The 23,982-nt window shown below is 45.8% G+C and overlaps 1 protein-coding gene across 4 annotated transcripts in view; it reads right to left on the bottom strand.

Moving 5' to 3' along the window:
• Positions 1 to 23,472, bottom strand: part of arhgap33 (Rho GTPase activating protein 33) — a 32,229-nt gene extending 8,757 nt beyond the window's left edge. The window contains exons 1-18 of one of the 4 annotated variants that reach the window (XM_028980325.1): positions 23,206 to 23,472; positions 14,117 to 14,185; positions 9,650 to 9,741; positions 8,919 to 9,003; positions 7,022 to 7,108; positions 6,559 to 6,696; positions 6,021 to 6,113; positions 5,431 to 5,553; positions 4,698 to 4,775; positions 3,845 to 3,926; positions 3,697 to 3,756; positions 3,196 to 3,225; positions 2,371 to 2,520; positions 2,186 to 2,288; positions 1,962 to 2,106; positions 1,797 to 1,879; positions 1,527 to 1,634; positions 992 to 1,137 (exon numbers count right to left, since the gene is read on the bottom strand). In XM_028980325.1, the coding sequence (XP_028836158.1) occupies positions 992 to 1,137; positions 1,527 to 1,634; positions 1,797 to 1,879; positions 1,962 to 2,106; positions 2,186 to 2,288; positions 2,371 to 2,520; positions 3,196 to 3,225; positions 3,697 to 3,756; positions 3,845 to 3,926; positions 4,698 to 4,775; positions 5,431 to 5,553; positions 6,021 to 6,113; positions 6,559 to 6,696; positions 7,022 to 7,108; positions 8,919 to 9,003; positions 9,650 to 9,660 (1,522 nt within the window). In that variant the 5' untranslated portion in view covers positions 9,661 to 9,741; positions 14,117 to 14,185; positions 23,206 to 23,472. Of the gene's footprint in view, positions 1 to 991; positions 1,138 to 1,526; positions 1,635 to 1,796; positions 1,880 to 1,961; positions 2,107 to 2,185; positions 2,289 to 2,370; positions 2,521 to 3,195; positions 3,226 to 3,696; positions 3,757 to 3,844; positions 3,927 to 4,697; positions 4,776 to 5,430; positions 5,554 to 6,020; positions 6,114 to 6,558; positions 6,697 to 7,021; positions 7,109 to 8,918; positions 9,004 to 9,649; positions 9,742 to 10,344; positions 10,496 to 14,116; positions 14,186 to 23,205 lie in introns of those variants that run through there. The other 3 variants (XM_028980323.1, XM_028980322.1, XM_028980324.1) reach the window with 3 other exon arrangements.
• Positions 23,473 to 23,982: the final 510 nt, after the last annotated feature.

Raw genomic sequence — 23,982 nt, 5'->3', positions numbered from 1 at the left:
CTAGCAACCAGCTTTAATTATTAAAAGTTTGCAACAGTTCGGAAGAATCACAGCTCATGCAGTCAGTGAGGCAGGCATCTGATGAAATGGATGAAGCTGGCATCAGAAGAAAGGAGCGGCTACACCGCGGCTACAGCAGTGTCATCTTTCACAATCCTGGTTACAATCTCGCTGCTTTCAACGTGTCCTCTGCGTCTGTCGGTATTCAGGACACCTGAATTCTCCTCAAGTTCTGAATTGTCTAGTGATAGCCTTAAAAGGTGCAATGTTGTGGGTGTTCCATTTAAAATTTTAATGACAAATGTGTAAAAAAAATAAATATTTAAAACACATTAATTAATACATTCAGTTTATTAATTAAGATGACTTGTGTGATATCTTTTGTATACAAATTTTCATCATTTTCAAAAGGAGACACGCAACGTCCTTGTGGCACGATCATGATGTGACTGCATCTACATGCATCAGGCATGAACTGATGAAAATATTTAAACTCACAGTACCATGTGACACAGAGTTCAGAGAATGTTTAGGGCATTTTGAGCTTGTCTCTAGAAGTTTTAAATATGCAATATAATCTCAGGGTGAGGCGCATTATTTATTTTGTATATATTCAGGGTTTTTAATCAATTGAGTGTCCTAGAAGAAATATTTACACATTATAAGACATCCATATATTTTGCAGAACCCCACCCTGGCTAGCATCATGGGTGATCAGTTGGCGAATGGGACAGTAAGCAGAACAGTGGCTCCCGCTAAGACCTGTGAACTGTCATCTGGTGACATTGCACCTTAAAAAAAAAAAGAGCTAAAGAAACAGAAACTTAGAATGACCAGGATGTGAAATGAAGTCCTGTTATGTTTATCGGGAAAGGTGCAGCAAACAGAGCAAGAGAGGAGCAGATGGGAAAAAACGATCAAGGTCAGATAAACAGAGCAGCATGTCTGTAGGCTAAAGTAGCAGAAGGAAAAGAAAATTCAAGAAACATACCTGCACTAAACCGTCCCACAGAGGTGAAGGTGTCACTGAACAGAACGTCTACATTGGTTAGGAGAAACTCAACCACAACCGACTGGATCCGCACCTCCCGAAAAGCATCTGTTCCACTGAACCCCACAACTTCTATCTCCTTTGACCTGAAATAAGAATAAGTATAAATAAGTATAATGATGTTGTCCTGTTTGTACTGTTCATTGTACAGAAAAAAGTTTTAGTTTTCTTTTATAGAGATCTATACAGTATTTAAGTTTTAGTTTTAATTAGTATAGTTTAGTTTAGTGTGTATATACATATATATTTCTTTTACGATTGCACTATGGGGGGTCTGTGTGAAACAGTATTTCAATACATGGTATACTGTGTATACTGTTGTACTGACAATAAACCAATCTTGAATCTGGACAAGATCTGGACAACAGGTGGAAAAAGTGGAGGAATACTTTTCAAAAAAGACGATCAATCAAAATAGTCAAAAGTATTGTTTCTAGCACCGTCAAACATTTAGTCACCCTCATATTAGACTTGCCTGAGCAGATTGGGGGCCCACACTATTGCCAGGTTCTTTACATGCATGTTGGTTTCCTCACTCTGGGTGGCCAGATGTGACAAGTGCCTGATGAGATATTCCAGCGTCCTGAGAAAAAATAAATTCCTGTCATCAACCCACAAAGTAGCTATAAAAAGATAGCTACTAGAACCAACAATTTTATAACACACTTTTATAGAACATTTAATGTATTGCAGAAAAGTTTGTTTACTTAAAAGAGACAATACGTTTGCAGCCAGTGTTCTATACCTGTAGTGAGGTGGTGGAAGCTGCTGAATGACATCGTGAACTTTGACCATGCGCTCATCCTCGGTCATCTCCCCCATGCAGTCCTATGAAGAATCAACTAGACAAATCGAACCAAAGCACAAACAAGGCAGAGAAGCAGTGATGATGTGGAAAATGGTCACTCACCGCAAACTTGTCATACAGCTGATAGGTCAGGAGGGGGTTGGGCAGCTCTCGGAAGTAGAGCTTGCACAATGAGCCGACGCAGTGGATGTCCTGCATATACACATCCTTAGTCAGGTCTGGAACATTCTCACTGTCAAATTCATGCCTGGAAAATAAAAAAACATAAAACATGTTCAATTTCATGCAACTCATCTAGGGCTAAACGTCTGTGTTAGCAAACCAACCTGAGCTTCTGGATATTGGAGGACACACCAGAGTGCCTGTAAATCCCATCCACAATGCCATGCTTCTCTATGAACTCTGAGCAGCTCATGAGAACCTGAGGAACTGCAAAGGAAAACAAACTCATGCCTTAAATGACATTCACATTACAACCCGACATACAGCGCATCCTGGACTCCGTTTGTACCGTCGCATCCAGAATTGAGCAGATGCTCCCCGAGGTCGCAGCCAAACACTCGCTCCTTCAGGATGCCACGCTGTTTCAGCTTCTGCTTGGTGGGCCTGGACTTCATGAACGTGCGCAGAAACCCCATCAGCTTGCCGTGCTTCTTAGACACTGCCAGAAGGGGGCGATAGAGAGTTGTGGACCACAGCGGGTATGACGAAGGGGATTTAAACCTACCCTCCAAGAAAAGTCACAGAACTCATGACTAACACAGAATTAAAGATGTCATTATACAGCAAGTGCATCAACAGCCTTCATTAAAACCTCAGTTATGTCTCCAAAATGCAACAAGTCCAATTCAACAGGTTTAACTGGGTTCATGGGGACTGAATGACAAGGGCAAAATGGGCACAATGGCCAGTGTGTTCATTTACATGCCGGTCAGCACTATTAAAGGTGTAAGCAGCAGACCAGGCTGTTAATGAGAGATTAGGGTTATCGGGAGGGGTATAATGCACCAATTGCAGCCCAGCCAAGAGACATTTATACATTTCACTAACACCCAAAACATCACACGAGGGTGTGGATCCAAAACATTCCTCGCTGATTTGTATCTCGTAGCAAATTAATACACAAAAGCACCAGACACTCCACCCAATTCGACCTCAACAACTGCCGAAACATCCCAGAGACCCAGTGTCGAAACATGTTTTCTTCATGTTGTATAAATGGCTCTGATTCAAGATGCAGAGCAATTTGGTTAAATGGAGGGTTAGGAGGAGAATGGTATTGGGGGATGGGGGGCAAGCAAAAACGGGGCACAGTAATTTCACTACGGATTGTTACCAGAAAATTTTAGGAACCAAGGCTGAAGAACTGGGAGAGAAAGACATAAAGGGACATAATATGGAGAAATGGTATAAATGTCGCACTGTAGGTTCAACTGGCACTTTCATCTTGCTCATCAAGCCAGTTCATGCTTTTTGGTAAACCAAAGTGAAACTAATCATTTAATCTTAAAAAATGGAGGTTCTAACAGCATTTTAATTATATTGCCTTTAGATTATTTTGCCTTATTTCTAGCTAATATGATACAGACTAATGTTAACAAGGCAGCAGTTATTGCACATTGTCTGAGATGACCAATTATCGCTCACCATTTACAACCAATTTAAAAAAAATTCTAACAAAGGAAAACATCCTGTGTCCTTTGGACAACATTTTGTGTCCAGCTTGATATATTACTCGTCCTCCTCTCCTTTACAATCACTCACTTCATTAAGAATTTCTGCAGGTTGGCTTTTAAAACTGGATTGGTGCGACACCCTTCACTTGACGGACATTTACCTGATGTGGGAGAAGAGGGCCCAGCTGCACTGCTAGGCTTAGTGCTGAGCGGGTCACACTCTGTAAATCACACACACACACATACACACAGTTACAAAAGACACACACAAACTGCGTCTGAATTAAAGCAAAAGGTAGGGAGCAGCACCTAGTTTCGCTGCTGGAGCGTTGACGGACTGAGGCAGCTTCTCATTGATCAGCTCCACACACTCACTGGGAAAGAAGCCAACCTGGGGATCAGAGGAAGGGAGAGAAAATGAGGGAGGGAGGAGGGAGGAAGGAGAGGATGACAACACTGGGCCTGTGTTCCACTGAAACCAAGCAACAGGCAACAAGAACGATCAGAAAAAAAAAATGGTACAGACAGAAATGTTGAAAGATCTTTCATTTAAATTGATTGAGGAATGTGGGGTGGTTGTAGCCTAGGGGGTAATACACTCGCCTACGAACCCAAATTCCACAGATTAAGCCCCACTTACTACCATTGTGTCCCTGAACAAGACACTTATTCCTGAGTTGCTCCAGGGGCACAGTTGCAGTGGAAAAGGGTGTCTGATAAATACCTTAAATATAAAATACACTTTTACGAAAGGGCCAGCTTCAAGGTATACCACAAAAACCTAATGCCATCAAAACCACTCAATTTTGCCATACCAAGGGTGTGAGTTTGAGTGTCAAGTAAGCAAACAAGCTGACACACTCACGTCTACTTTTCAATATGGTAGCATTATTTGATAGCAGTTGTGCTTATCTTTGGTGACTATTAATGAGCTTTGATTATTTAGGTCTCCTTACGATAGTCACTGCATTTATATTAAGTGTGGAATTTTTTATTATTATTTATGGCCTGGTCCTACGTTGGTAGGCTCCCTGAAGCCACCGGATTTCTTTTATTTTTATTTTAGAATACTTAAATTATTTACTGCTCGACATATCACCAGAATCTAATACTGGATCATGCCTACACACTGAAATGGATATGACGACAGGAATTCAAGTACCTGAAAGCCATGCTTTCCTCGCCACCAGGTGGTGTCCTCTTTTGGTGGCATGTCTATGACAGACAGAATGTCCCCGACCTGGAAGAATACACAGTCTCATTTCTCATTACCTGAATCTCTTTGAACCTGCAATACTATGTAAACTCGCTGAATATCGAGCCAATTTGGTTTAGAGGTCACTTTTGTTTCAACAAAGAAGAGGTGGCAAACAAAACACATGAGCAGCACAGCACAAACAGAACACTCCTTCAAACCAAACACACAACCTGATCGCCCTCAACTTTCCCAACTTCTCTCTTTGACCCAGAAAAGAGGTAACTGAAAAAGGGAAAAAAAAAGTTGTTCTTGTTTCTTTTTGGAAGGGCAGAAACTGAGAAACTGATGAGAGGCACACGACACGCAGAGCGAGAAAGAGAGAGAGAGAGAGGATATAGATGAAGGTTGATGGAGAGCAAAGGGATCTAAATGTGCTTTAGTGTTTGGGTCACCCCGTTCTCTGGCCCAGAAAGACTTGCGGTATGTGGAACATGGAGGAGGGAGGGAGGGAGGGACAGGAATAGACCTACTAAAAGAGGAGGATGAGGATGAAGAGATGCATGGGAACCAGAGAAGCACATGTGAGAAACATTTCAACGACATGAGCAAAGACAAAAAATTCTTCAAGACTTGGTTGAATGACATGTGCTATAATCGGCAACAATGAACTAACAGTGCTGGTTGGATGGCTGCTCACCTCGATGGAGATCTCATCGCTGGCCTGGGCGGTGTAGCGCTTGATGACGTGAGCAGCAGCTATGGCAGGGACATTGAGAGATGCCTCTTCTTTCAGCAGGAACCTGTTCCCATGGTTGTCAATCTGCAGAGGACATGAGAAACATCTGTTTAGAAGTCAACTCGAGGATCTGAGTTAAAAGTAGTACTACAACACAAATTTGTAAGAACCAGGGTTCAAAGGCTTGACTGTGGACACTTGTTCCTAGACCAACCACAGCCAGGTGAACCACAGGTGAATAAATAAAAACTAAATAAAAACTAATTCTATATAAAACCATATTTACAGAGTGGGGAAGTCTTCTCTATCATACAAAATATATATTTTTAGGAACTTAGGAACACACTTTCATCTTTTTTTTTTTTTTACATTCTCACGTCATGCTGGGACAACATGGATCTGACTTTTTAACGGCGCTGGAGTGCGTGTGATCTGAAACATGAAAACTATATGAAACCAAAAGAATTCCGAAAGACAAAAACTAGAAGAAGTGATCTCAGAGCCCACTGTATGACCTGTGTTTGGTTCCACAGTTCTCCTACACTCCTTACCTCCATCCATGTAAGGACAGGTCCACAGTTCAACTTGTTGTCAACTATCATAGAGAGGCGGCTCAGGTACTCAGACAGAAGAGGGGTGAAGATCTGAAGGATTAAAGGTCAGTCATCAATACCCAGGACAGGACATTAGAGTTCTACATTTGTAGCATTTACTTAACTTGAACTGTAGCGTACAGGCGATTAAACAATCGTAATTAGTGATCATGATTTTGATTACAATGATCAGATTTGGACACAGGGAGTGCAAGCCAGTCATTTCTCACTGGTGACAAGACAGCCAGTACAGAATAAACCAAACTGATTGGGTTTACTGCTAGGGTTGCATTGTCATTGCATATACTCCTACTAGAATATATGCAAAATAATGAGAAAAATAATGAAAGCACCAAATGAAATAAAATAATGAAAGCACTAAAGTATGGACATGGCAGTGCCCATTGCACCCTGAACAATGACCTCAATATCTTAGCCCTGAGCCCAAAAGTAATGCGCCTCACCCCCATGCCGAGCTCAACGAGACCCCACTCACCTCAGCCTTGTCTCCGAGCTCGCTGCGTGGAGGCAGGGGAAGCAGCTGTGAGTAACGTCGGTCGTAGATGCACTGGTGCAGGTGAGCGTCCAGGGTTCGAAACTCCTCATACGTCCGGCGCACCATCCACGTCTTACCCTACATAGAGAGGGAGAAGGGGAGGGAGAGGTTTGCATGTGTATGTGCATTAAAATAAAAAGGTATCAGAGAGAGGGGAGGGGATTCAGGAGGGGAAACCCATAAAACTGTTGGGGTGGGGAGTGGGGAGAGTTGCTTTAAAATAAAAATGGAGGATGCCAGAGGGAATGGAGAGGGAAAAAGACAGGTAGCCTTACGAAGAATGGAAGCACTGCTGTTGCTGTCTAATTCTGAAGTGTGATGTATTGTGTGCCCCAATGAGATTATAAATAAACCTGGAGAGGGTCTGTGCCACTCCCCTCTGTCCTGGTCTATGCCCACTCACCTGGCAGGACACCTGCACCAGGAAAACCAGGTCTTTGGCAGAGCCTGATGTCCAGCTGGCATCGTTCTGCTCACTGGCGAACTGCAACTGAGGGCGACGGAGACACAGAAACACACTTAGAACACTCTTGAGTGGTGGAACGGGTGGTACACGACACAGAAGCAGATACATTTTACCTCGATCACCTCCATCAAACAAAAACATTAAAAAAAATCTTATATTGATCCAAACAATCATCTCAGCACCACTCTAAATAACTCCAATTATTTGTCATTTTTGCATAAGCTTTTGGGCAGCGTTGACCTAGCGGTTAAGGAAGCAGCCCGGTAATCAGAAGGTTCGAATCCCGATCCGCCAAGGTGCCACTGAGCAATGCACCGTCCCCACACACTGCTCCCCCCGGGCGCCTGTCATGGCTGCCCACTCCTCACCAAGGGTGATGGTTAAAAGCAGATGACACAGTTGGTTGTGTCACTGTGTGCTGTGCTGCAGTGTTTCACAATGACAATCACTTGAATTTAACCAATTCCATGTGTTAAATTATTTTGTCGTTAAAACACACGTTTGTGGGAATGACTGTGTCTTTCAGTAGCTGCATATTAGTATTAGTACAGTTGGTGTTGGATTTTTTTTTGCAGGGAGTGAATTGCGCAGGAACGAGCTGCTCTCCAGCCTCTGGTTTAAAGGTAAGTAAGCTGTAGGAAGTGTAAGCATTGAGCGGGAATGACAGACGAAGAAAGGCAGAGTTCTGCTATCTTTTCACTACGCTGCACACAACACTGTGTGTGAGTTTGAGTGTGAGAGTGAAGGTCAGGCACAAACAGAGGCGGCCGTTTCAGCCCTGGAGACCTTCCTGTTCCACTATATACAGTCATTTTCCCAACCCCCACTACACATCCAACCCTCAGCACTGATACTGCCTGACACACACACACACGCACAAAGAAAACAAATACAAACACACACATACCTCTCCCAACACACAGACACACACAAAACTGGAATATATGCACACAATGCAGCGCACTGATACTCATACACCTATCACATTAGATCTCACACACATACAGGTCCATCACACCATCCACTGCGGAGGTCGTAAGAAGGCCAACCGCATGTCATCATTACTTAAGTCATTTCTACTGCATTTCATTTACTGAATGCCAGAGAGATGCGGCGTCGAAGACAAGGTTCACCCTTGTTCCTCCTGCAACTAACACAATCGTTCAACTGCCAAAAAAATAAAGAAGAAGAATGATGAAATTGCACAAAAATTCTTCTTCTTCAGTGTTCCAGTGTCACGAGGCTGGCATTAATTCTACCAGTGTAAGGTCAGGAGTTTTCTGTGCTACTGGAGAAATGCTTGTCTTTTACACTGGCATGCACTATTCAAACAATATCAACATGCTGTTCATGCAGCAGCCATGTGGAATAAATAGCCAGCCCTGATTGGCTCAGAGGAATCCCAGGAGAGCTGAGGTCTCACACAACTCCTTAAATACAACTTGGCCTTAATCACAATGTTAAATGATGGGTTTCTGCCACCGACCTTACTGCAGCCTGAATTAAGCTGCTTACATGATTATATGGTAGAGGTCGTACAATACAAATCAAGGCGCAACATGAGAGAAGGCAACTCGATCTCTCGGGTGCATTATTGACAAAATGTTTTCAGATTTGTTGTTGGCACCGTTGCTAGTAGTGTTATTCCTACCAGATTTGAAAAGGCCAAATGAGGTGAAGTTAGTGCTGGTATAAACACGTCCCTTGAATGTACAGGGAGAAACATCGGTTTGATGGATTGTAAACAAACTAGGCTGTAACTGAAAGCCATTCAGAGACACAATGTAAGGATATAAATAAGGCTTAATTTATGCCAGAAATGGCAAAAACTTACCTCAATGGAACCAAAATCAACATTCTCATAGTGGAAGTGGGCACAGTCAACAAGTTTGGGGAAGTGGCCTTTCACAACAGACAGCCTGAAATGATACAAGAGCAAGTTGCATTAAGAACTGAAATTGACCGCTTCAGCCTGACAACTTGTAACCAAGCAAATCTGAAGAAGAGGTTGGTTTATACGTGCAGGCCCATCTTTTGTGGATGTGCGAAGTACGTTATTCAGTATATACCACTGAGTAGACAGGAAGCAAAACTGAATTTCTTCCTGTTTCTGCACAGTGTGATGGAGAAGGTGTGTGGGTGTACATTAAGATGAACATATTATATCCGTCTGGAAACTGAGAAGCTAGAATATAGGCAAAACACACATTTGTATTTAGATCATTGTGCAAACTGGTGATAACATAGCACAGGTAATATAAAAGTACCTCGATGCCATGTCCTTAGTGGTCCATTGTCTTATCTGAATAATGTTTACTGCTTATTGATATGCAATTCAGCGCTGGGAGGTGTTGGGATGACAGGAGTATATTATGAATGTGTTTTTACCCACATTAGCCTCAGTGATGGGGACAGACTAATCCAAAAATAGGGGGGTAGAGGAAGGCTAATAAAATGGTGAGAGGGTGAGTGTGTGTGGGAGAGATAGATAGAGTATGTGTGTATTATTTTTTTTAATACACTGTTCTAATAAAGCATGTGCCCCCACCCAGTCAGTCCTCTCACCTTTTGCTCATCTTCCCCTTCAAGTTGGCAGTGGTGCCCACCGAGCGTGTAGTGGGCTCCCCGGAACTATCCAGATTATCGGTGCTCCGGGCCTGTGGGGCAGGTTAAGAGTCAAGGGTCAAACAAGAGACACAGATAAGAGTCAATTTATTTCAAGCAAGCTCACACTCGACTCATCTCACAGTAATGGTGTGGGGTGGCATTGGTTACACAGGGTTGTCTGCAGTGAGGAGAGAGTACGCGCAAATGCCGATATATCGTCAAGATATTGTGGTAATCGAAAACAAAACCACAAACTTAAGCATTTTTATGAATCACTCTGCACAGCCAATACTTCTGGACCCAGGACATAACATTAGAACACTTGCTTTAGAACACGCATTAGAACAGGTTGTGTAATGTTGACCTCTTACTATATTTAGTCGTTTGTTTCTAACGCATGTTTGAAAGTGACTGCTGAAAGCTCAGCCTTTTAAAGCGCCGACCAAGGACTGAATTTTACCCACAAGCCTCGTGGGTACTATTTGACCACTGATGTGAGAAAAAAAACGAAGGAACACATGTTTGTCTTATTAAAAAAAAATAAAAATAATAATCTCTCATAGCTTTAAGTGTAAAAAAATAAGAATACCAGAAGAAAAGGGTACACATTACGCTTAATAGACTACAAAAAACACATTTAATTACTCACTCACTCTCTCACGTTTCATAACCGCTTAGTCCTACTCAGCGTTGTGGCTGCTGGAGCCCGTCCTGGGACACTGGCAGCAGGGACTGGGACGAGCCCACTGCAGGCCATTGAATTACCTTCTGCCTAATATAATGCACACTAGTAATAGACGGATATTTTTCGCACAGTTGATGAAAAAAACACTGACCTACTTATCAATAATACATTTGCATCTTTTCAGCAGATTTCTCAGAAGTTTTTGTTGCCAAGTTTGCCTTTTTTTTGCATGTGCAGATCGGTAGCTTTGTTCGTACATTTGAGCCCACATACATCCCATAAAAGACCTGATTGCACGTCTATACAATCCTATTATTTCTGATGGTTTCATCAATCAGAAATAATGATAAATTATTTCCATTCTAAGTAATATCAAAGCTCAACGGGAGGATGATTTCGGGGAGGTCACTCCGGTGTGAGATGTAGTCTACATTAATATCTTCATGTTTCTGTGTGAAATGTGGCTTGATAAAAAGATCTGTAACAATGTTGACCCCACCTGTCTTTAATCCCCTATGCTATTTGAACCAGCAGCACACAGTGTTGCTCTTGAACCATCGCTTCCAAATTATTATGGATTTCCTGCCATTTCTTCTGAGGAACGGTCTAGTGTTGCGACTTCTCATTCCTCGTGGGCTACTAAATTAGAAAATACACTGGGTGTGCACAATCTGTACAGACTGCCTGAAATCAGTGCATGTGCAGAACTCCCATTCTGCCTCAAATGGTTGATCTGTTCCAAAAAAAAATGTAAAGCATGCACACTTGTAATCTGTAAACGGTGCCAAAAATGTGAGCATTTCTCTTGCTCTCACTACTCACATTCACCACATCTAGTTGTAAAATGCTTTACATGTTCAGTTCAGTGTACATGAACGTGTTCAATGAATGGCGCTCACTGAATGTGTTCATACACTGATGTGATGGATGAAGCTGTGTGTGTTATTAACATACACGAGAGTGGCCTGAGAGGGGCAGTGGTGGCCTAGTGGCTAAGGAAGCGGCCCCGTAGTCAGAAGGTTGCCAGTTCCAATCCCGAACCACCAAGGTGCCACTGAGAAAAAGCACTGTCCCCACACACTGCTCCCCGGGCGACTGTCACAACATTTTGTTGTGTCACGTCACTCACCTATGAACCAGACGACCACAACGTCACAGGTTCAAACTTCACTTACTACCATTGTGTCAATGAGCAAGACACTTAACCCTGTAACTACTGATTATTAGTTGTTCTGTATCAGGTAGTATCCTTCAAACATTTAGCATAAATAACAATAACCTTGGGTCAAAGCCTAGGACTAGGCTTAATAGTGAACAGGAAACTGGCCCATAGTATTCAATGAAACCCCTTCCACAAGTATCCCAGGGCAACACATTTTGCTCCAGAGAACTGAGCTTGTACCCTTGGTAAGGCCATTCGTTGACTGAAAAACACAAGACAAACGTTTTCGGTTTCTGCTGTCTATTTGTTTCACCCTCATTCTCTTGTTCCTTTTGTTGACACCATCCTTCATGACCCAGTGCATCTCTAACGAAATGTGGCTCTTCTGGCCTTGTTCCTAACGGCAAACAGAGAATCTGCCTTTCAGACGAGGGGGGCAGATGACAACTGGGGCCCGAAAGAGAGGGAAATTGTGTGTGTGTGTGTATATAGCTCCATTTCAACACCCATATATATATGGGTGTGTGTGTGTGTGTGTGTGTGTGTGTGTGTGTATATATATATATATATATATAATTTTTAATTAACATATATATATACACACACACACACACACACACACACGTCAATTTGGAATGTATATGTTATTTTTGGAAAGGTGAAGTGACCTCAGTAAAAAGTTAATATACTTTTCTTATTACCACACACACACACACACACACACACACACACACACACACAAACACCCACACAGAAAATTCTACACTACCCACACACAGTTGTTTTAAACCAAAATAAAATAGAGGACCAGTCTAACAACATGACATTTATTAATGGGCTAAGGCATGTCCTCTTTTGATCTAATATTTCATAGCACTTAAACCAGCAAAAGGTAAAACACATTGGGAGATGGGGTATATGGTGGATGCAGATTAATTTCATCATTGTAAACAATGAACCAGACCTTCCTGCTCCTGCATTCATAAGACACTGCTGACTGGATCAGCTTATGTGTTATGACTGAGCAAACTGGTTCCCGCCCGAGACCCCTTATCTGCTTCACCTTGAACAACGCAGGATAAGGATGCAAACCTCCATGTGGGTGCCATGCAGGTGCAAATTTACTGCAAACACGCTGTGCATGCCTGCAGGTTCGCCTGCGATGCGCCTGCATCTGGATGCACAGACAGTGGAAATCACGAGCGACCAGATGAAAATATTTAAACGCACACAGCACCATGTGCCACAGGGTACGCACTGTTTTTGGGCACATTAAGGCGGAAATTCCAAAAAGAAAAAAATGCCCGACTTAAGAAAAGTAATTACTACTTTTGTATTTAATGTGACATTAATATTTTTTGCAATGTCAGTTCCAACGGAGTGTGTGTATACATGAAGTGGTTATTAGAACTCAACTACTGACACTTGGCATTAAATAAAAAGGTGTAAATTTTGCCTACGGAGAAGTGCGAGACCCCATAGAGACACAACCAACTTACACCCTGCTTGGTAGCAAGGAAAAGTGGAGGAAAAGCCTCCACACGGCTTGTTCATCTCTAGTAACCCCACACCTCCTTAACCCGGGAGTGTCAAATTTCCCCCAACAGACGGTTTGGGACAAAGCACTACTGCACCGCCCACTCCATAGCTCAGAGATAAAGACCAGCAGGCCCACAAACGTCCCCACGGTTCACCTGTCCACTGCATAGAAAAGGCCCCAAAACACGGGTGAGCACATCTACCCAGGCATCCAGCACACCTCCCTACTGCTGACATCCTGCTCAGTACCTTCAGCACCAGCTTCCTCTTCCTGAACATGGCTGCCCCTCCCTCAGGCGTCTCACTCAGGACTTGGTGGTCAGACGAGGCCGCGCTGCCGCCTCCTCTCCATCCAGCCGTGTCTGTCTTCACCTCAGCCGCCCATTGTGACTCCGGCTCGGGCCGCGGCACAGCCACTAATGGCCGAAGCCAGAGCAGGACGGGTAACCAGACACAGCCGCCGGGCTGACAACACCCACCGGCGCACGCACACTCATACCTGTTGAATATTTCACGACGTGAAGACTGATCTGAAGTCAGGGTATGTGGCGGGACTGAGGCTCCTCGCCGGCCGGAATTTCCTCCATGAGCATGCTTTCAGACCCAGTAGAATAACTGTGTGTGTGTGTGTGTGTGGGTGTAGTGGAGGACGTGGGATGAAGCTTGTGAGGAGGCATCGAGCAGAAGCTCGTCATCAGTTCAAAATGGCTGCAGTTCCGCCAGCAGCACCAACCCCCCCCCCCCCCCCAAAATATTTTAAATAAATCAAACACCGCTGCACATTTACAGTAAGCAAACAATGGCAAAGGATGGGGGAAATACACACACACACACACACACAGGTGCAGCTACACAACCACGGGGATGATAAAACACACACACACAGACATAGATACATAGATATGCTGAGACCCCAAAAAAGGCATGCATCTTCATTCGAATGCACCACGGTGGCCACACAGGCTGGCATGCTCATGTACAGACCACGCACAGACACAGAAAAGACACGAGGTGGTACGGGGTGAAAAGGGACACTTACCAGGCATGTCTGTCAGGCTCATTGCTCGCACAAACATGGCAAATTTCCCAAACCACTGGGCTCCCGACACTTGACACAGAAAAGGGAAATAAAGGCCATTTAATTGCAGCCCTGTGTGACATGGTTTACAGTCCCTATGGGAGATGCTTTTATAAAAAAAAAAAAAACACACACACACACACACAGGCACATGAGAGTGGTGCACAGTGATGTCTAACAGATTAAACTGAATCAGGAACCTGACTTAGGTCCAGCTAAAAGCTGAGTAGCATCAAGTCCGGATCAAGAGCAGCTTTAGAAGTCACTCCAAAAAAGTCATTTTGTGTGGAGAAACGACACCAGAAAAGCAAGAAGCAGATGGCGCGTGACATTCTGCTTAAAAAAAAAAACCAAGATCTTCTGTGCATGTGAATGTCACCACTATAAAGCCACCACTGGCTTATTCCACCACACAGCCCTGTGAATGGGTGAGTTACAGGGTTGGTGGCACACATGGCTCTTGGTCACACAGAGAGAAAAGCACTGGGTCATCATCTCCAGTACATGGCTGGGTGTTTTGAGCATCTCCTCCTCCATCCTCCTCCTTTCATTGTTCATACGTGGAGAATCCAGTCAAAAATGCCAAGCGTTCTCCAAATTGCAATGCACAGTACATTCACATATTAGTGTGGATTTGATGTAAAAAATAAAGTTTAGTATGCAAGGAATATGCAGATTGGTGTAACTTAAAATTACCGAAGAGCTGTGAGAGTGACAGCTCATGACACCCACTATGAACGGATTCTAGTCCACATGAGCTGACCCATTTGATGGTCTATATTTGGGTAATCTCAGAACTTTCCAAGCATTTAGGGTCAAATCTGACCCACTTCAGGAGGGAGCAATGCAAGGCCTAAGCCACCTGCACCCAACACAAAAAAACTGACGTGAACTTTTGAAAAGGAAATATAGCCAAATAACACATAATTTACAAAGCGCTTTACCATAAAATGGAGCACTGTGTAGATTATGGAGCGCAGTTATTTTCAGCATGTGTGACACTGCCACTCCCCAAAGCATTATTTTATAGGAGTCATCAATAGACCCAAGTGCCCTAAGTGCCCTTCTACAGAAATCGGAACAGCGAAGTCGGAAACTGTTCATATATGGAAGGCCGATTTGCCTAAATGCCAGAAGTAAAAGGCGATGAGCTTCAAGTTTTGCATGAAGCATAAAAGGCCTACTGTGTGTATAGTGTGTGAATACATCACGACAGATTTTACTCGAGGACCGCTCTTTGCTTAGGCAAACTCGGGCTTAGTCAAGCACAGAGTAGGCCTGGCCATCGTGATCGTATCAGTGTGAAATTCCCTGGTATGGGGACAATTTGGCTGCTATGGGAACCAGCAGGAAAAAGGGGTGTGTTCCTCGTAGGGACGATTTCTCTGTTGTGTCAGAGTTTTTGGACGTCCGTGGTCTGACTTTCCGAGCAGCCAGATGTGCGCAGGCCTACGGCAGGAGCACACGGCAATAATAAAAAGAAGACACAAAGCCACGCACACGAGACCAGGCACATTTCTGGCACATATCTGACATCTTTACACAGAACAAAAAAAAAAAAAAAAAAAGACACCTAATTAATGCAAGGCCTGAGAAGTATTTGTGGCTCAGTGTTTCCATAGCAACACACTGAATGAGGTCTGAGGTTTGTTGCAGATGAAAGGCAGTCGTCGGCTGGGCGGTTGGCGCTTAGAACTGCAGATTTGAAGCAAGCCCTGCTTTAAATAGATGAACGCGAGCCTCACATGTGAAGCATTTGTACAGTAACCGGCCCAATGCATGTGTGTGAACGTCGGTCTCATAAGGTGCAGAAGAGGCTATTTTCAGAAGATAAGCTGGGTCCTGTGTGTGTGTGTGTGTGTGTGTGTGTGTGTGTTGCTGAGATGGCCTGGCCAGGGCTGTTACGCCTGTAGGTATACATAGAATAAAGTGGGTCAGCACACACACACACACACCCCCGCCCCTTCCCAGTCCGTTTCTTACCCCCGCGATTCATTATGAACGGCCACAATAACGAAACTACGCGCTTTTTAAGCAACCCTCTGCTGCCAGAAATACAGCCACACGCGTCCTATTACGCTCAGCAGCAGATGGACCAAACCCACTCACCGTCAGTCAGTTCTGACAAATCTCTGGAGGACACAAATCCTAACGGGCCATTATGATTACTGTTTTTCTATCACGGTCGCAGCAGGCGTCCATGATGTGACCTCAAAACGAGACAATGGCGTAGAAGCCTAGCCAGTCAAGCAGAAAAAAAAAAGAAAGACATTGGCCATTGTTAATTGTCTTTCATAGCCACCATAATTCTCCGTCCCTCCGAAGACTTGTGTGTGTCCTTACTTATGTCTGCCTTACACAACAGAAAGAAACAGCTCAAGCTAAAATTCAAACTGATCTTAAGTCCGGACCTGACTGCAGCGCAAAGGGTGTCAAGGTACGAGCTGCACCTTCACCATTCTACACAATCTATCTGAGGATATAAGGATTGATCCTTCCCTTCCAGGAAGGTCCCTCACCCCATCTTACTACTGGACGTCAGCATCCCTTTCTCCTGGGACTAAGCGAGCGAGTCATGATGTGTGAGGGAGGGAGAATCATGTGTGATGGGAGGGGCAGCATCACAAATCCTGACTCGAGATCGTTGCGACCATCATCACAGCCCCAGAGCTGCCGCTTGGGCTAATGCAGCGCCAATGGGGCAGTTTAGTGTACCACTGGGGGGGGGGGGCAACAAGTGGCCCGGCGGAGCCTGATATGTCCCATCAGGGTGAAGCTGAGGAGCTAGAGTTTAGGGACAAATTATTAAAAATGACAAAAAGTTGCATTAGCTCAGATGTACACGGAAAGGGGTTTTGAGGGTATACACACACTAAAATATAATATGATAGAAATCAGGCATTTCGCTTAAATATGAGCCATTTTAGCACTTTATCGCTGCCTTATGTCACTTTTCTGGTTTGTTTGGGAACACCCCAGTACAATTCCAAACCTTTAAAAAAAATCCCCAGCAGTCCTTGGCCTTCCCATTCAGCCATGGCTTTGAAACCCCCCCCCCACCTCCCTTTTAAACACTCACCCAGCCCCCCACCCACACGAAAGGACCTCATTCATGGTTAAAAAGCTTCTCCCCCTACCCCGTCTCTTCAGACGAGCGTAGGGCACCATCTCCAATGATGCAACGTCCTGTCCAGGTTCCAGCCCCCTAAGACTCTGGCATGGGAAAAGCTTGCTGGGAGGTGGAGCAAGGAGGGCCGGTGTTGTGCAAGACCCCGGCCATTTTCATCCTGGGAATTCCACAAGAGGGATCCTTGGAAACCGGGCTGCCACGCCGGCCCCTGCTCCCGCTCTTGCTCCGGCCCTTTTCTTCTCCGCGGCAGGAAAGGCATAGTCGCCGACAGCATACTAAACACTCCCCTCTGATCCCATCTGGAGACACGGGAGCGAGCGAGGCAACCAGAGAGCAAGGGAGAGGGTGTGTGTGTGTGTGTGTGTGTGTGTGGCGTGAGGGAGCTGACTACGCCAGGCACCGCAAGTCACAGAATAATTGGGGGAGGAGCTCGGAGCAGATGTTTCCACAGGAGCGCGGGTTCGAGGCAGATTAATAAAAGCGGGACATGAAGAGGAGTGTGTAAATGTCAGTACAGAGTGCAAATTCAGAGCTGGCGAGAGCAAACACGAACGCGGCTCTTCTCCTCTCACAGCGAGCTAAAAAGCCAAACTTCGCGTCTGTTTGGATAAATGTATTAAGAATTTGAACTTCAGTTAGATTAGACTTCAACTTCAACTTCATTACCAGCATCCTTCTTTATGTTTTCTAGGATAAAAATCAATAGAATCTATGGCTGTCAGATGCTTTCTTCAGAAATATATATATTGTTTTATTTATAACAGGTCAGTGGTAGTCGATGTTCAGACAGATTTACTAATGATCAAAGAAATTCATGAGAAAAGACAAGTGTGAGAAGAGACGCAGGCTGCGACGTTTGCAGGACGCTGCTCGGACCCCGTCTGGGGCGATGAGGGGTGGCGGGGCGTGAGGACGGGGCCCTCCCGGCTGAACCGCCCTCTCCTGCCCCGGGGTCAACCCTGGACTAGTGGACCAGAGCGAGATGAGTTGTCTGGCCAGCGGCGTGAGGTCACGCGGTGCCTCCCCGAGCATCCGACTACAGGCCGCGAGAGCAATTACAGCAATCACAGCTACGAATGAAAAGCCAGGTTACGGCCTATTGGTAAAAAAAATATTAAATACGGTTACGAAGATATATATCCCTCCATAATTGAGGGATGAGTTGAACGGAAAGAAGAGGCTTCCCCCACGAATCACCTCGAATCGAGGGACTCGTGTGACTCCACGTGTGCGGCGCAGTAAGAATACGGGACTTCCGAGGGCCTTCTGGGTTGCGTTGTCTTACGAAAGCGATTGTGCTTCACTGGGTTTTCATAAATGTGAAAACAAGAAAGATGACGGCAGAACGTTTGTCTGCAGTGGCCGGAAAATACCGAGCCCCTACGGTATTTCACTGTGTGCACCGTGTGCTGCGCTGCTGTGTATCACATGTGACAATCACCTCACGTTATTATTACTTCATTATCTTTATGAATTCTATAAGAAAAATCACCGCTTCCTCTAGCAAACCAAGCGCGTGTCGGGAAAGCCCTGAACTCCATTAGAAACTATTCCAGCGGCTTTCTTCTCACAAAGCTTTATTTAAGCCAGATGTTCCATCTTCCATATCTCAGCAGCTCTTTGCTGAAAGCCCTCTCATTTACTTTATCGTAAAGGGCACGCAGGGACACACAAACGTGATGTGACTAAACACCAGGCTCCGCTTATTCAAACCGGAAAGGATTTGCATGGACTGAACGCTTCGACCAAGCGATGACTTGGGTGCGAGACGCGCACGTGCCCTTCGTTAAATAATTATCTTTTTTTTCCCCCCATCATGACTTTCTCCAGACACGCCTCTGCCGTCCCTCCACCTTGCAGGACCAGGAAGCAGTAAACAGGATGTGGGAGACCCCCCGGACGGACCCAGACGCCCCCCTCGCTCCCGCCTCACTTCAGGCCTTTATGTAATTGCCACAAAACCAAGAGGCAGCTGAGAATGAGGCTTGCGTGATCACCTGAAAAACTTCGTTCCCATGTAGCTTTTGTGCAAGTAGACAAAGACAAAACGCCAGCAAGCAGCGATATGAATAACTCGAATGCCCTTCTGGCTCAAAAAGATCGACGCATTTCATGTATGGATGGATTTTGTTGCTCAGTCACGTATGATTTCATGTATTTAGTACAGGGTGGGCCATTTATATGGATACACCTTAATAAAATGGGAATGGTTGGTGATATTAACGTCCTGTTTGTGGCACATTAGTATATGTGAGGGGGCAAACTTTTCAAGATGGGTGGTGACCATAGTGGCCATTTTGAAGTCGGTCATCTTGGTTCCAACTTTTGTTTTTTCAATAGGAAAAGGGTCATGTGACACATCGAATTTATTGGTAATTTCACAAGAAAAACAATGGTTTTAACGTAACTTTATTCTTTCATGAGTTATTTACAAGTTTCTGACCACTTATAAAATGTGTTCAATTAGGGTGGTTGTAGCCTAGTGGGTAACACACTCGCCTATGAACCAGAAGACCCAGGTTCAAATCCCGCTTACTACCATTGTGTCCCTGAGCAAGACACTTGGGGGGAACTGTCCCCTGTAACTACTGACCATAAGTCGCTCTGGATAAGGGAGTCTGATAAATGCTGTAAATGTAAATGTCACCAACCATTCCCATTTTATTTAGGTGTATCCATATATATGGGCCACCCTGTACAACACTCTGATTATATTAAAGTTATTTAAAACCCAAGGCCCAGACCACGCTGTATGACACTGCGCGGCGAAATGAAACGTCCAGGATGTGTGTTGAGTACGGCGTGTTTAACAGGCCGGCGCTCGGAATAATACGGCGAGTGCAGCGGCGGCACAGTGTTCTAGGGCTAGTGGCTAAAATTAACACCCACGCTCCCCGCCAGACGTTTGGCCGAGATGAGATGCTGTGTTTGTAATGAAACACCTTGGTCACCCGCCGCCGCGGCCACGGCAGCGCGTTTTTGCCCTTGAGAAGCTTGGCAACTGCAAGTCGCAAGTCGGCACGCAGAAAGTGGCAAAAAAAATACAACTGGCCAGCGCGTACCTCCTCGGCGGCCTTTAACAGATCTCGGCGTGGATTTTGTAAATGACACACAAACATAACTGCCGAGGCGAGAGGCGTGAAAGGACACCTGGGTTTGGAACTGGACAATCACGATAAAGATTAATACAGGGAGTGCAGAATTATTAGGCAAATGAGTATTTTGTCCACATCATCCTCTTAATGCAAGTTGTCTTACTCCAAGCTGTATAGGCTCGAAAGCCTACTACCAATTAAGTATATTAGGTGATGTGCATCTCTGTAATGAGAAGGGGTGTGGTCTTATGACATCAACACCCTATATCAGGTGTGCATAATTATTAGGCAACTTCCTTTCCTTTGGCAAAATGGGTCAAAAGAAGGACTTGACAAAAATAGTGAGATATCTTCCAGAGGGATGCAGCACTCTTAAAATTGCAAAGCTTCTGAAGCGTGATCATCGAACAATCAAGCATTTCATTCAAAATAGTCAACAGTGTCGCAAGAAGCGTGTGGAAAAACCAAGGCGCAAAATAACTGCCCATAAACTGAGAAAAGTCAAGCGTGCAGCTGCCAAGATGCCACTTGCCACCAGTTTGGCCATATTTCAGAGCTGCAACATCACTGGAGTGCCCAAAAGCACAAGGTGTGCAATACTCAGATACATGGCCAAGGTAAGAAAGGCTGAAAGACGACCACCAATGAACAAGACACAAGCTGAAACGTCAAGACTGGGCCAAGAAATATCTCAATACTGATTTTTCTAAGGTTTTATGGACTGATGAAATGAGAGTGAGTCTTGATGGGCCAGATGGATGGGCCCGTGGCTGATATGGTAAAGGGCAGAGAGCTCCAGTCCGACTCAGACGCCAGCAAGGTGGAGGTGGAGTACTGATTTGGGCTGGTATCATCAAAGATGAGCTTGTGGGGCCTTTTCGGGTTGAGGATTGAGTCAAGCTCAACTCCCAGTCCTACTGCCAGTTTCTGGAAGGCACGTTCTTCAAGCAGTGGTACAGGAAGAAGTCTGCATCCTTCAAGAAAAAGATGATTTTCATGCAGGACAATGCTCCATCACACGCGTCCAAGTACTCCACAGCGTGGCTGGCAAGAAAGGGTATAAAAGAAGAAAAACTAATGACATGGCCTCCTTGTTCACCTGATCTGAACCCCATTGAGAACATGTGGTCCATCATCAAATGTGAGATTTACAAGGAGGGAAAACAGTACACCTCTCTGAACAGTGTCTGGGAGGCTGTGGTTGCTGCTGCAAGCAATGTTGATGGTGAACAGATCAAAACACTGACAGAATCCATGGATGGCAGGCTTTTGAGTGTCCTTGCAAAGAAAGGTGGCTATATTGGTCACTGATTTGTTTTTGAATGTCAAATGTATATTTGTGAATGTGGAGATGTTATATTGTTTTCACTGGTAAAAATAAATAATTGAAATGGGTATATATTTGTTTTTTGTTAAGTTGCCTAATAATTATGCACAGTAATAGTCACCTGCACACACAGATATCCCCCTAAAATAGCTAAAAATAAAAAACAAACTAAAAACTACTTCCAAAAACATTCAGCTTTGATATTAATGAGTTTTTTGGGTTCATTGAGAACATGGTTGTTGTTCAATAATAAAATTACAACTTGCCTAATAATTCTGCACTCCCTGTAACGCGAACGTTCGGTAACGTTTCCACAACCCACCGGGCCAGTTGGTGTGCTTGGCGCTGATGTGTGTGCACAGCAGTTGTCCTGATGCCGTCCTGCCCAACCGTCCCAGCAGCTTTATGCAAACAATTCCCAGTGCAAACACGGACCTGTTGCCGAGGCGGAGGACGACCGTCCCGCGGCCTTCGCAGCGGGCTGAAGCCTGCACGAGCCCGACTCGCACTGGTCCGGACTTCCTGACACTCATTTACATTTATCAGATGCCCTTATCCTGTAGTGACAGGAGACACTCAGGGTTAAGTGTCTTGCTCAGGGACACAATGGTAGTAAGTGGGATTTGAACCTGGGTCTTCTGGTTCACAGGCGAGTGACACTCAGCATGAGACGTCTGCAAATTCAAAACCCGTCCGTCCGCTCGCCGGCTGTTTTCCCAGAGCGACGCTTCTCGGCCACCGTCACCCGGCAAGGGGTCACGCGGGGGGGGGATTTCTGACCCTTACTCAGATGGTGACGTTTGCATGGACGTAGTTGTACCTACTTGTCCTTTGCACCGTCCCTGCCCACCTGCACACACAACAGAACTTTTTTTTTTTTTTTTTTTGCATGTCCTGCTGTCCCCGTATTGCCTGTTGCACCGTGATGGTGCAGGTCGTTCTCCTCTCACAAAACAGCCCCTGAATGCCCCCCACCCAGGTGCAGGTCTACAGACAGCGATGGCGGTGTGTGTGTGTGTGTGTGTGTTAGTTGCCATGGGCCGTTTATCCGTCATTGACGGCGGCTAATAAACAAAAAGCGGCGGGCCTGGCCGGTTAAAGCGCTGCCCGCCAGCGCCATTCATCCGACGGCGGCTGCAGGGAGGGGCGCCGCATGGATGAGAAAGGCGCTCGCATCGTGGGGTTTGGGCGGGGAGGTTGGGTGGGGGGGGTAAACAATGGCAATTTGCCTCTGCGTGGGTCTGCGGGCGAGTTACGCGGCGCTAAACGGAGGACGCGATTTCGCGGCATTTTAAAGGAGAAGAAGACGGGAGACGCCGCGGAGGAGGGAGGCGATCGGAGAAGCGACCAGAGATGCACGAGTCAAGTTCCTGCAGGAGCTTCTCTCCCGGCGCGTCCTCGAACCCGCCGCGATCGCGATCGGAACTGATAAATGCTGTGAACGTAAACAGAACCGCCGGCCTACACCGACCCCGGTCCCTCCGGCCGCGCGACTCACCACCATTCCGAGATCCAGGTTTGGGGGATGAGTGGGGAGCAACTCCGTCGTAAAACCCGCTCCCGGTTCTCCAGTCCTCGTGCAGTAAAACTCGACCCCCCCCCCCGCCTCGTCCCGGTTCCGGTCCCGATCGCCGCCTGATCAGATCCGGTCCGACCCCCTTACATGTTGTTTGCCGCCCGCGGTGGCCTTGTGCGCTGGGCGGGTATTTCCAAGCCCCAACTCCGAAACGAGAGGCTCCCGCGACTGAGCCGTCCCTCGAAGACGGAGGCGGGGAGGAGGAGGAGGAGGAGGCGGCCCGGGGATATAAAAGGGGGTGGGCGGCCGACTCGAACCGAACCTCTCCTGGTACCCGCCGCGTCCTCCCCCGCTGTCTGCGCAGCCACAGTCGGCTGCAAAAAAATACATTCAACTGTGAAGGACCACGGCTTCCATTTTGCGTTTAAATTCGCCTCCTGACTCTGGACATAAAGGTGATGGGAGGAGAGAATAGGAGCTGCTTCCAGTCCTGATCACCCCTGAAACTTGGGGACGGCCTGGGTAGTGCCCTGAAACTCGGGGATGGCCGGCCTGGGTCATGCCCTGAAACTCGGGGACGGCCTGGGTAGTGCCCTGAAACTCGGGGACGGCCTGGGTCGTGCCCTGAAACTCAGGGACGGCCTGGGTAGTGCCCTGAAACTCGGGGACGGCCTGGGTCGTGCCCTGAAACTCAGGGACGGCCTGGGTAGTGCCCTGAAACTCGGGGACGGTCTGGGTCATGCTCTGAAACTCAGGGAC

Source organism: Denticeps clupeoides, chromosome 5, assembly GCF_900700375.1.
Source record: "Denticeps clupeoides chromosome 5, fDenClu1.1, whole genome shotgun sequence".
In the NCBI taxonomy this organism is placed as follows: domain Eukaryota; kingdom Metazoa; phylum Chordata; class Actinopteri; order Clupeiformes; family Denticipitidae; genus Denticeps; species Denticeps clupeoides.
The sequence above is the reverse complement of the archived record's forward strand: the minus strand, read 5'-3'. Positions and strand labels throughout refer to the sequence as shown.